General features: G+C 33.2%; 1 protein-coding gene across 1 annotated transcript; it reads left to right on the forward strand.

The window, feature by feature from the left end:
- The first annotated feature begins 12,684 nt into the window (after positions 1-12,684).
- On the forward strand, positions 12,685-13,518 carry LOC110093263. The gene has a single exon (XM_020818095.1). The coding sequence runs from the start codon at positions 12,685-12,687 to the stop codon at positions 13,516-13,518; it is 834 nt and encodes a 277-aa protein (XP_020673754.1).
- Positions 13,519-14,064: the final 546 nt, after the last annotated feature.

Raw genomic sequence — 14,064 nt, forward strand, 5'->3', positions numbered from 1 at the left:
AAAAGAGTTACCCACCCAAAATGAACCAGATAACACCAAACCAAAAACTAGATCACCACCTTCCTCATAACCCAGAAAATACAGCAAGCCCTGGCCAAACAGTAATTCCCCACCCTACTAGAGTCCTAGGAATTCAAAATAGAAATCTTATAGCATCCAAAAAGCTTAAAAGTGAAGAAAATGACAACCAGTAAGAACTCTTCATTGATCCAGCAAAAAGCCAAGTAATGCTTCAACAAAATCAAACCAACCACCAAGCCCTAAAAAAGCCAGCCTAGTAAGCCAAGAAGCTAATAGAAGCCAGCCTACTCAGAACCTAAGGGAGGAGAGCAACAAGCAGGTCACCCATGAAATGGAGGTTGCAATCATCGCTCAACCTAAAAAAACCACAGCATAACTAGAAGAAATCCACCAACACCAAGAAAGGAAGGCCAAGGAACCTAGCAAAATAAAAACCCAGACAAGAATCCACAAACCCAAACCAACCAGCATAGGTGGGCCAACAGAAAAAAACAAGAAAATATAGAGGGAGAAAATTAACTTCTAATATAAGGAAAGGATATTTTGTCTAATCTTAAGAGGCTTTTTAGAGGAGTAGGAGCATTGGAATCCACAATGTCCATAAAATAATCAATCCCAGCCCCAAATTGAGCCAACCAAATCACACAAGCATTACCTTCCTTAATCACATTAGAAGTATCAACATAGATGAAAACCATTAAATGCTTAATATCCCTAACAATGTAAAAATCCTCGGCTTCACAAACCAAGTCCACATAATTAAAATGTCATTATTAATAGAGGGATCAGTCTCAATACTAATGCTAGCAATGTCATAGGACATACAACATCTTAAGCCATAAATAATAGAAGTAATAATAGAAATAAGAGGTTTACCACTATGAATAGGCCTTGCAAAGCTAAGAACAACATTACTAAGGCAATCTCTAATAATACCACCACACCCCATTTTAGGACTAACATTATCAATACCAACATTCATCCTAAAGCAACCCGCATTAGGTTTAACCCAATAGACAGAGAGAGGAAAAGGAGGGAGCAAAGAAACCTTTATGTTGATCCCTAATTCAAAAGAAGTATCATAAGAATCCTTGAAATCTTTAAATGAAAGAAAATTAACAGAAACCAAAATATGCAGTTTATCCTTCACTTTCTTAATAACCCTTTGAAAATCCATTTAAATGCCATTAAAGAGAGAGTTGTTTCTTTACAACCAAAGAAACCATAAAATCAGGGAAGGGGTAACATTTTTAATATAACCTTTAGAATTGACAAACCAAGCATTGAGAAGAGTAAGAATAGACATATTCACATTAAAAACATTTATTTTGAAGATATCATCAAAATAACACCAAGTTTTAACTACAAATGGACAAAAAAAAAAACATGATGCATACTCTCAGAGTAAAAATAATATTGACACTTAGAAGAAAGAACAAAACCTCTTTTGATCAAATTGTCATTCGTAGGAATAAATTTATGTAAAATTCTCCAAATGAAAGTAGCAATAGTATAAAGGATACTTTTATGCCAAATCCTCTAAAAATTGGAAGTAACAACATTCTTAGTTCTAAAATTGTTCCAAGCATCTTGTAATCTAAAAATGTCATCACTAGCCAAATTACTTAAAAGCACATCATTAGAATCCAAGTTTAAAAGAAGAGTGAGAATTTTTTTACATGATATAATCAGGAAAAACATTATCAAGCTTATTATAATCCCAAGAATTATCATTAATGAAATAATTCACCTTAACAACAACAGTAGATGTGGAATTAATGAGAGAATCATTAGAGTAAAAATTTAACCATTGATCCTGCCAAAAGAAAATATTACCACCCCCAGGCCCCTAGAGAGGTGAGGCTCCACCTCCCACCTAACCTTGCACATTCTTTGCCAAAGTTTAGAAATATCAATATTAAAAGCACAAGTTGAAGGATGCTTCCCTACATAATATTTAGAAAGCATAAATTTTGCCCACAAGGAAGACTTGGCATGAAAATTAAACCATAACTTGTAGGAGAAATCATGGGCCATGTCAGCCATGATTTTGTAGCCAAGGCCACCCTCTTTAAGAACCCCACAACACTTATCCTAGGAAGCCCAAGCAATTTTAGAGTTACTACTAGCACCTTTCCAAAAAAACTTATTAATGATTTTATCAATTATATTACAAAATAACTTAGCAGGAAGAAGAGTTTGAAAAGAATAGACAGGGAGAGAGCAAAGAACACTTCTAATCAGAACAAGCATGCTCCCAAAACTCGAGAAATTAGACTCCCAAGACTGCAGTTTATATTAAATAGAGGTAATCAAATCATAAAAAAAAAAAAGATTTCTTTCTGCCTCTAAAAAGCGGAATACCAAGATACTTTATAGGTAATTGACCATGCACAAACATAGTAAGATCTTTAATGGTCGAGATATGATCAAGATGCATATTCTCAGAAATAAGGATGCTGCATTTCTAATTATTCAAAGATAGGCCACTAATAGTGTAAAAATAATGAAAGAAATCTATAAGTTTATTAATCTTATTATGGGAAGTATTCATAAAAATGATAAAATTATCGGGAAAACAAATGTGGGATATGGGAAAATCCCCCCTAGTTTTGAAATAAAAGTTAGGGTGATTATCAAACAAGTGAGCGATGCTTTTAGATAGATAATCCATAGTAATAATAAAAAGAGCAGGAGACATAGTGTCCCGCTGCCTTAAACTATTAAATGATTTAAAAAAAACAAAGCTCTTACCATTGATAATCAAAGAGAAATAAGAACCTTCAATGCAGTTTCTAATAAGTTTAATAAAAGTTAAGTTAAAACCAAATAGTTGTAAGATATTATAGATGAATTGCCAACTAATATTATCATAGGCTTTGGAGATATCAAGCTTGAGGATAGAATTACCACCCCTCACCTAGACCTCCAAATCATGGCATAATTCTTGGGCAAGCAAAACATTATCAAAAATATTGTGGACTTTAAAAAATCCCATTTGGAAAGGAGAAATATGCTTAGGAAGAATAGAAGTAAGATGAGACATAAAATTTTTGGAAAGAAGTTTACTAAAAACAAGTGCAAAGACTAATAGCTCTGAAATCATTCTAATTATCAGCATTATTATTCTTAGGGATAAGGACAATAGAAGTAGAGGATAAAATTTAGGCATAATATGACCAGCAATAAAATCCAGAACTAGAGCATAATGATCCTCTTTAATAATATCCCAAGTTTTTTTAAAAAATTTAGTAGTAAATCCATTTGGACCAGCCACAGAGTTACCATTCATATAAAAAATAATATCCTTTAATTCATCTAAAGAGGGAATTCTATAAAGAGAAATATTATCCTCCACTGAGATGAGATTAGCGATGATAGTAGGGTTAGTAATATTACTAGGGATAAAAACCTTATTTAGCCTAACCTGAAAGTGTTGAACAACCAATATGGCAATATCGTCGGTATCTTCATTAATAGAACCATCCTCACAATTGATTTTATTAATATAATTCATAATACGTTTCCATTTGACCAAAGCATGAAAATACTTCGTATTATTATCACCATCCAACAGGTGCATAACAATAGCCTTTTGTTTCCAAAATGTTTCCTCTTGGGCATGAAGTTTAAAGAGATTAGCCTTAGCCTCTCTAAGTAAGGTAAAGTTAGCATCAAAAGGAAAACTTTGATAGTTAAGCTCAACATTATTGACATTCTCTTTAGCATTTAAAATATTAGTAAAAATATTTTTAAAAACATTATGGTTCCACCAGTTTAAAACTTGCTTAAGTCTTTTCAAATTAAACCAAGGTCTATTCATACCAAAAATAGAGTTATCAGGGTGCAGCTGCGTATTCCAATTATCCTGAATAATACTCAGAAAACAATCAAGTTGAAGCCTCATATTTTGAAAACAAAATTGAGGGAAAGAGTTCACTTGTATAGTATTAAGCACAAGGAGTAAAGGAGAATGATCGCAAAGAGTATGACTAAAATGTTTAATAGAAATAATTTTCCTACCACGTTTGCTTTGAAATTTAATAAAGCTAATATCATTGTCATCTTTAGCATAACATTTAGTAGAAAATTCTAATTCCTCATTATCAGTAAGATCATCAAGAATATGCTGAGAGAAAGAGGGGGACTTACAGTCAACAATCACATGTTTTGCCTTACCCTTTTGAGGATGCTCACCTTCCTCCAACAAATCATCATCCTCATTCACATTGTTATTTAGACCAAGTTTAAAATTTTCCTTTTCAATCAAGTCCTTCTCATTAAATCCCAACATGTTATCATAAATAATCCCTATCTCAACATTTCCAATAACATCTTCTTGATTAAGAGCAGAACAAAGAACAACATCAATAATAGAAGCTTTGTTAGTATTTAATAAGCAATCCATGATAGAAATATCATAGCTAGTAGAATTTAAAGAGATAGAATCCTTAAACCCTTGGTTTTCCAAGTTTTCACAATCACTCGGCAAATAAACCAAAGCCTTAGGCTACACAACAGCAGCAATATCCACACTAGAAGGGGCTGAATGTTCAATAACTAAAGATAAAGGACCAACATCCAGAGGTATAGGCACATCATCCAACCTATAATCCTTTCCTTTCATTTCAAAAACGAGCAAATTATCCTCCTGAATAAGAGGACCCTCTTTCTGTTGAGGCTGTTTAGTCACATCTTTATCTTCATTGAGGCGGGGATGCAACCTAAAACATTCACTATAACCATGCCCATGCATTTTACAATGTGTACAAAAATAGGCAAGATTTCAAAATCGACTTTTTGGAAGTAACTTTTAAGCTCATAACCTAGCCACACTTCAGCCGGATGCTTTTTAGAAACATCTAGTTCCACAACCCAAGCCATATAGGGACAGGATATAGAAGTAGTGGCCTGATCAATTTGTAAAGGTCTCACAAAAATCAAAGTAAGGCCAAACAAAATTGGAAAATTAAAAAAATGCAATCTCAATTCGAAGAAGAAATCCACATAGGTGCAATAGGCGATTCTTCCGTCTCATCAAAGTTAGGTGTCCACTTAAGGATACGCATTTGACAAGCTTTAATGTAGTAGGACATTCGCACAAAGATACAACTATAATCTAGGTCGTTCATTATCAGGATAGTGACATGATGAAATCTCAAAAGAAAGCCAAATATTATGAACAATAAGCAAGAAACCAACGTAGGAAGCTAGAGGGCTGAGATCCACCAACCAAATGCCAACTTCTAAACAAAAGCCCTAGATCACCCAAGAATCACTTGGGAGAGTAGAACACAACATTCGTAAAAAGTCATAAAATATTAGAGACAATGCAACAAAAATAGGTGATAGTCAGCATGCGTTGAAGATAAACGTATCTATCCTTAAAAGTGTAAATAAATTCCTTCAAGAAAAAGTGAATTCACTTCAAAATAATAAACTATCACCATTTTTGGCACAGTGGTATAACTCATAACCACAACATGCACCACATAACCCTAGGAAGAGGCACCATAGCCCACATATAATAGTGAAATCTTTACCTGGTGATAGGTGTAACTCTTGTGTCCTGATAGGTCACATAGCCTGCACTTACACAATACACCATAGGACACATCTATTATGGAGGACAAAATAACTTGCATTATAGCATAGTGTGCAAACATTTAATTCATAAATGCATAACGTGGAACTCAAACTCAGTTTGGTTCTCAAATCTAATAATTGATTGAATTTATAGGAGTGATCTCATAAAAGACCTGGTAAGAGCATGTGGTACCTGGACTATGGATGCTTAAGGAACATGACTAGAGATTTGAATAAGTTCATCTCGCTAGAGGCCATGTCAGGAGGCAAGGTCACACTAGGGACAACACCACTAGGAAAACGGTTGGCTAAGGTATAATTGGCAATTATAAAAATGTTATAATTAAAATTGTTTTTTTTTAGTCATGGGTCTAAAGTATAACTTACTAATCATTAGTCTAGTGTGTGATAAGAGTTTTGATATAAAATTCTTATATGCAAAATGCATGATCAATTTAAATGGCAAACTAGCCTTAGAAGGGAAAATGATAAATAACATTTACATGCTTAATTTGAACTACATTGAATATTATAATTCCCTATATTTAAAAATAATAATTGATGAAACTTGGTTATAGTATAGGAGACTATGTCATGTAAGAAGAAAAACTATTATGAATATTACCCAAAAAGTCCTAGTTTGAAGCATACCCAAGTTAGATTTCACTAATGACCACCTATGTGATGTCTATCAATAAGGAAAATATATTAAGCTTTCTTTCCATTCAATTAAGGAGATCAACACCTCTAGGCTTCTAAAAATTCTCCATATGGCCTATTTGGACACGTTAGAACAATAAGCATGGGAAGGAAGTCATATAGATTTGTAATGATTGATGACTATTCTAGATTCACTTGAGTTAGATTTCTAGAACAAAATAGTTAATTATTTGAGGATTTTAAAACCTTCCCCACCAAAATAAAAGGAAATTTAGGATGTAGATTATTAACCATTTATAGTGATCATGATTAAGAGTTTAAAAATGAGAAATTTAAATCTTTTTGTTAGAAGATAGGGATACAATATAACTTTATTTCCCCTAAAACCCCTGATAAAAATGAATAGCTAGAAGAAAAAAAATAAAACATTGGTAGAAGCTGCTAGGGCTATGCTAGCTAAATATTCTCTCCCTTGATACATCTCAGAAGAAGTATAAAATACTACTTAGTATGCTTTGAATATGGTGGATGTAAAATCCAAATTAAATAAAACACCCTATAAAATCCTTAAGGGTAGGACATCCAACCTTTTTAACTTACTTGTCTTTTGGTGAAGATGCTTTATCGTAATCAATGAAAAATCACCCTAATGAAAATTTGATCCCAAATCAGATGTAGGAGTCTTCTTAGGTTATTTATCTATATGGAAGGCCTATAGAATTTTCAATAAGAGGGCCTTAGTAGTAAAAGAGTTTACATATGTGGTGTTTGATGAAACAAACAAGACCTATGAATCTAAACTAATAGAAAAATAAGTAGAGGTCATCTAAGGGGTAGAGCCCATTGACCTAGGAGATAGAGTATAACCTGAGAAACCCTTGCTAAGAGAATTGAGATACTCATCTAGTCATTCTAAAGAACTGATCCTAGGAGAACCATTTGAAGGTGTTAGAACTAGGAATGTGTTGAGATAGTTTCTATTTAGTTTTGCATGTTTGATTATTATTTCTCCTAACATATTTTTAGAATAAATATTTTGTCTCTTGTGTGTACTAACATTTTAGGAAAATCATACTCTGGATTGTTAAAGACTTCAAATCAAGATCACTTTAGAGTATATTGTAAATTGAAGTATATATTTTTCATCTTTATTAAGTTTGAGAGAGGGTGATTATAATTGACTAACTAAGCACACACACACCGGGGAGAGTTTTAAAATTCATATTTTTTAAACTGATCGTACAGTACGAAACAACTTCGTACAGGATGATCTGATAAGTTATTTCCCCAATGAGTAATGGAGCGAACATAAATGACCCAAAAATTTTAAGTACAGATCATACGGATGATATTTTTCATTTATACCAGGATGATGCCCTCTGGTTCTTCCTAAAATGAAGTTTATACTGATGATATTTTTTATTCATACCGGGATGATGCGCTATGGTTTGACCTCGAATGAAGTTTGTATGGATGATGTTTTTCATTCATACCAGGATGATTCCCTCTGATTCCTCCTCAAATGAAGTTTGTACAAAAAATGTTTTTTGTTCGTACCGAGATTATGCCCTCTAGTTCATCCTTGAATAAAGTTTGTACGGATAATATATTTTGATCGTACCAAGATGATGGGCTCTGGTTCCTCCTCGAACGAAGTTCGTACATATGATATTTTTTATCATACCAGGATGAATGGCTATGGTCTATTTTCGTTCATTTCATCTTGATTGTTCGTACAAACTAACTTTGAAATTTTCTATGTTCATACCAGACAAACCAAGTTCATACCGAATGCTGATCGAATATGAATTGATTTTGTACCGATTCATAATGGGTTCATACGTAATAGTTTTTAAAATGTCCATACGTATGAAATACGATCACACATTACGATCGTGGATGGTCAAATTTGAAAATTTAGTTTTCTGGACTATTTTTTGTGTCTTTTCTATAAAAGGTCCACTACAAACTGTCACTTAATCTTTTTGTCATCTAATCTTCATAAATTCTAAAGGGAAATTGAAGGAGAGAATGTGAGAGAGTGTTTGAGAGAGATTTCTTCCTAGTAAAGCATAAAGGGTTCACAAGGTTACTCAAGGGTAAGGATCTCTGTATTTTATTTATGTTTCTTCACTCTTTCTCTTGATTTTCTAGATTACTTATGTGAAGATCTTTCAAGAAGTTCCAGTTCTCTGCTGACATTTAGAGGGTGTAAAAGGAATAAGGTTCTCTTCCTACACTTGGAGAGTGTGAACAGTCGAAGGTTCTCTGCATACACTTGGAGAGTGTGAATAGCAGAAGGTTCTTTGCCTACACTTGGAGAGTATGAACAGCCGAAGGTTCTCTACCTACACTTGGAGGGTGTGAAAGGATGAAGGTTCTCTGCCTACACTTAGAGGGGGTGAAAGGATGACAATTTTCTATCTCACTGGGGATCAGTGGAAAAGAATTTTTTAAAGGCTTCTCCGCCTTACTGTGGGGGAAAAAGGAGAGTCACTTTGGTAATAGTGAAATACTTGAGGTGGGAGGCTTCAGTGAGTAGATGTAGGTCACGTTTGACTGAACAATTATAAACCTTTATGTCATTTTTATTTCCACAGCTTTAACTTCCGCAAGTTTATTTTTTTGTGGTTGAAAAAATATTTTAAAAATTTTAAAATTAACTTACTACAAATTATTAATCGGTTTTTCACATTTTTAATCCAAGAGTGTTAAAATTTTAAAATTACTAATTTACCCCCTCTTGGTTAGCCTTGGGAAATTAGATAAGGTTTAACAACCTATTATAGATTCAACAAGTTACAACAAGTGGTATCAGAGATTTGTTTTAAATTCATAAGTTTAGACTATTTCTTGATTAACAAGCATTACTATATTTGGAAATTGAAACACACCAGGAGGATATTCGAACACTAAACTTCCTTTATTTGATAACATTCTTCTCAATTTTGGAAGACACTCATGTCTATATTTTTATAGTCACTTGATTATCGTATGTGAATCTTAGTTCAAGAAGGATAGATAAAACCAACTATATTAGTTGATGGTATTAGAGTTGATATTCCCTTTGCTAATTAAACTAGAATAACGTGACTTAGCACAATTAAATGCAAAGTATCTAAATAGTTTCTTTTGTGCACTTAAATATGAAGACTAAATACGAGTTTCCACTTACAAAAGTGGAAAGGACATATGGGATAGATTTTGTATAACTTATCAAGGGGCTAACGAAGTTAAGCAATCTAGACTTAATATCTTGTTACATGACTATGAATTGTTTTGCATGAAATCCAATAAATCTATTTCTAACAAGTACATAAGATTCACACAAATAGTCACTTCTTTATATGCATTAGGTAGGGAGTTAACGAATGTTGAAATGGTTAATAAGATACTTCATTGTTTGCCAACTACATATGATGCTAAGATAACTGCAATTACAGAGTAAAAAGACTTAAATATTTACTCTATTGATAATCTTCGTGGATCACTAATTGCTTACGAGCAAGGGGTGAGTCAAAGAAAGATTGATGTAGGAGATCCACGAAAGGAGAAGAATATTGCACTTAATGTGGAGGAGTCGAAGAGTGATCTATCATAACCTGAGGATGAGGACGACATCGCCTTGATGAATAGACAATTTAGGAACTTTCTAAAGAGGAAGCAGAAGAGACGCCAACAGTGGAATAGAGATAAATTCTATAAGAATGTTAAGATTTCTAATGATGTGATTTGCTATGAGTGTAGGAAACCTAGACATGTTAAATCAGACAACCCAAAACTTAAAGCCACTCCCAGCAAGGAGAAGGCAGAGGAGAAACCAAAAGAGAAGAAGGGAAAGAAAAAATTTCGAAGAGCTTTTTGGGCGGACTTAGCATCAGACTCGTTAGAAATTAAAAAGGGGTAAGAAGTCACCAACTTTTACTTAATGGTAGATAATCATGATCAGTTAGATCAAGAAGAGGTATGTGACTTAACCTATGCTGAATTATTAGATGTTTCTGAAAGAATACATAATGTATATATGAAGTTAAAGAAAATGTATGCTAGTCTGAATATATAATTATAAGAGCTGTAGAGAGAATAAGAAATCCATAGGAAAGATCATGCATTAATTTATAACAACCACATGAGCTTACTTAATGAATTTGATAATTTAAATAAGGAGAATGAGATTTTGAAAACATCCTATGCTCAATTGGAAAAAGAATTTAAAAATTTTAAGGATGAATAAGAAAATAGAGAGTATCATTTGAATTTTTTCAATCATGTGTTAGAAGATGTAAATGCATTTTTGAAGTTGAAAGTAAAAGAACTTGTGGAAAATAGGAAATCACCAATACTTGAAGATTTTTCTAATTCTAGTTTGTATCCAAAATTTTTGTAACCCAGGAATAGATAGAGTAGTTATAGAAGATTAAGAAATCCATTTCCTATAGTTAAATAATTTTCTTGTGAATTGTTTGGACATATAGCACACACTTGTACTTTATATAAAAAAAATCATTTAATGTGGAGACCTTAGATGCATAAACCTAGACACATCATATATGCATCTATTTATAATTTGCTAAAAGGTGAACCCAAGCTTGTTTGGGTTCCCAGTTCTAACATTTGATGATTTTATAGGCATGCTCTCATACAAGGCCTCATGAGAGCATTTAATACCTGGACAGTAGTGGCTCAAAGCATATGACTATAGATACTACATAATTTATAATGCTGGAAGCCAGGAATGGAGGCAGGATTACACTTGGAGATAACACCACAAGGAAGGTGGTTGGATTAGGTATGATTGAAAATTTGAAAAACTTCTTTATTGAAAATGTGCTACTAGTTAAACTTTTTCCTACTAGCTGCATTTTAGGCCTAAATGATAATGATGTTTTGCATGAAAAAAGGGTAAATAATGTTTATATGTTAGATTTAAATTTTATCAAAACTCTTACTATTTTTTGTTTGAAAATTATTTCTGATGAATCATGGCTTTGGTATATGATACTTTATCACTCTAGCATAAAAAATCTTAGAAGAATTACCCAAAAGAACTTAGTGAGAGGTATACCAAAACTAGACTTTACTAAGGATCACCTTTGTGATGCGTATCAATTAGGAAAGCAGGTGAAGTCCTCTTTTTAACCCATTTAGGATCTTAGAACTAGCAAGCCTTTAAAGATTTTACATATGGATCTTTTTGGACCGGTAGGAATAGTAAGTCTAGGAGGGAAGATATACGGATTTGTGATAGTGGATGATTTTTCAAGATTCACTTAGGTTAAATTCTTATATCATAAGAGTGAATCATTTGAGGAGTTTCGAGATTTTTTTACTTGGATTCAAAGGAAATTAGGATGTCAGGTTTTGACAATTCAAATTGATCATGGTGGTCAATTTGAAAATAAAAAATTTGAGGATTTTTGTAAAGAGAAAGGAATTGATTATAATTTTTCAGCACCTAGAACCCCTCAGCAGAATGGGGTAGTCGAAAGGAAGAATAAAACATTAATAGAAGTCGCTCGAGCCATGTTAACAGAATATTCACTTCCTAAAAATTTTTGGGCTGAAGCGATTAAGGGGAGAAAACCTAATTTGTCATATTTGCATGTTTTTTGCTATAAGATGTTCATATATAATAATAGAAAATCTACCTTAGAAAAATTTGATCCAAAATCAGATAAAGGAATTTTTCTTGGATACTCTAGTGTTGGAAAATCTTATAAAGTGTTTAACAAAAGAACTTTGGTAGTTTAGGAGACCACATATTTGATGAATATGGAATTTTGGATGAGCCAAATGTTGAAGAGGATGAGATAGAAATAAACTCCCAAAAGATTGAGAAAATAAATTTGGATGAAAATTTAGAGTTAAAAAAACCCTTTACCTAGAGAATTGAGATTTTTTATTAAGAGAAAATGATTTTCTAGTGAGAGACTGTGAGAATTTCTAGTGAGAGAACAATTTTCAAAAAATCATTTGGTGGTGAAGAAGCGGCGGCCAATGGCGGCGGTTGATCGCCAATTATTAGCTGGTGATTATCCAAAAGGAGTTCGACAATCTACTTCTGATGTACAAAAATGAATCTTCAATAACAATTCTCCTCTGGTGTTTGGAAATTCAAATTCAGGAATCAACTCAAGGGCTGGAAATAATGGTGCGAGGATTTCTTCATATGCTAAACCGTTGATGATCAATGAAGCAAAACCTTTACCAGTTGTAGAAAAATGTAAAGGAATTGCTATCTCAGATGATCCAAAATTCCTCAAATTTAATAAGTCCGTATCGACTATGTTAACAGAAACAAATGAAGATGGTTTGAAAGTTGTTGGAATTCAAGAGAATTCAGATAAAACCGATACATGCAAAAAAATTGTTGTGAATCAAATGTATGCAGAGGAGACTGATTTGAATAAGGTTTGAATGTGTGATTCAGCTATAAGAGGCCATGGTATTTTGAACAATGAAGAAGCCAGTTTATCTAAAGAGCAAACTGGGAACAATCTGATGAATGCTTGGCAAAAGAAATCCAATAAAAGGATTTCTGATTCTGACTGGAATTTTGGAAGTTGTATTTCTGAAGATGGCTCAACAATTCAGTCGTATGAAGGAAAAGTTTTGGAAAATACCAAAACTTTTCAGAAGGCTTTAGTGATTAAAGCATTTGGAGAGAATGCCTCTTCATTTATGGTAAATACTGAACTGAGGAGACAATGGTCTCAAATGGGAAATTTTAAGCTAACTTGTCTTGGAAATGGATGGTGCTTGAGTTTATTTGAAAATGACGAAGCTGTGGAATCGGTTCTCGCTAATGTACCCTGGTACGTGAAGGGTAACATTATTGGAGTGGATAGATGGAGCCAATCTTTTTCTCCCAATTCGTTGAAAGGTTTGACTGCACCAATTTGGGTAAGAATGCCAAACTTACCTCTTCACTATTGGGATCCTATAAATGATTGTAGGATTGCCTCAAAGGTTGGTAAACCTTATTTACTTGATGAAAATATGTTTCAATGGGGGAGACGTGAGTTTGCAAGGATTTTTTTTCATATAAAACTTGAAGAATCTCTACCTCTTGGAGTTTGGGTAGAAGGAAAATCTGGTAAATTTTATCAAAAAGTTGAATATGAAAAGGTTCCTAATATTTGTTTTGGTTGTGGTAAAATTGGACATGACCAAATGAATTGCCATAAGAAGGTTGTTGCAAAGTCATCAAAAAGTATAGATGCATATGAACGCAATGTGAATGATCCTTGAGTTATTCCTATCAAAGATCAATTTGTTGAAGCTGGTACAGTTGATGACAGTGGATATGGACCTTGGATCCATGTCAGATATGGAAGAAAGAATTCTGATGGGATTGGCTAAAGGAAGAATTCTAATGGGATTGGCTTTCGTGGGAAGAAAAATGTTGCAGACAATACTACAAATAAGATTAGTTTGAATCAGGGGAACAAGAAAATATTTAGAAAGAAAATTATTGATAGTGCTGAAAATGTTGAAGCAGATAGGCTAGCTGTTCGTGTTTTTTATGAATAGGACAAAGAAAATCTCTGGAATTTATTGAAGTCCAAGACATTCCAAATACAAATAAATTCTATGTTCTTACTAATCTAGTGAAGGAAGATGTTTTGCAAATTGTTGTAAATGTTAAACCTGGAACAGAGATTGTTGAAGGAAATGGTGAGACATAGCTATGATATTTGTCCCATAATGGCTTCAATTATGTTTTGGAATTGTAGAGGAGCCAAAAAAAAAGAGAGGCTTCTCTATACTTTAGGGAGATGGTGAAAGAGAACAATG

Source organism: Dendrobium catenatum, unplaced genomic scaffold, assembly GCF_001605985.2.
Source record: "Dendrobium catenatum unplaced genomic scaffold, ASM160598v2 original_scaffold_236564, whole genome shotgun sequence".
Lineage (NCBI taxonomy): Eukaryota > Viridiplantae > Streptophyta > Magnoliopsida > Asparagales > Orchidaceae > Dendrobium > Dendrobium catenatum.

Excerpts from the sequence above, each read along its gene's own strand:
- LOC110093263 (XM_020818095.1), top strand. The coding sequence starts at position 12,685 with ATGTGTGATTCAGCTATAAGAGGCCATGGTATTTTGAACAATGAAGAA.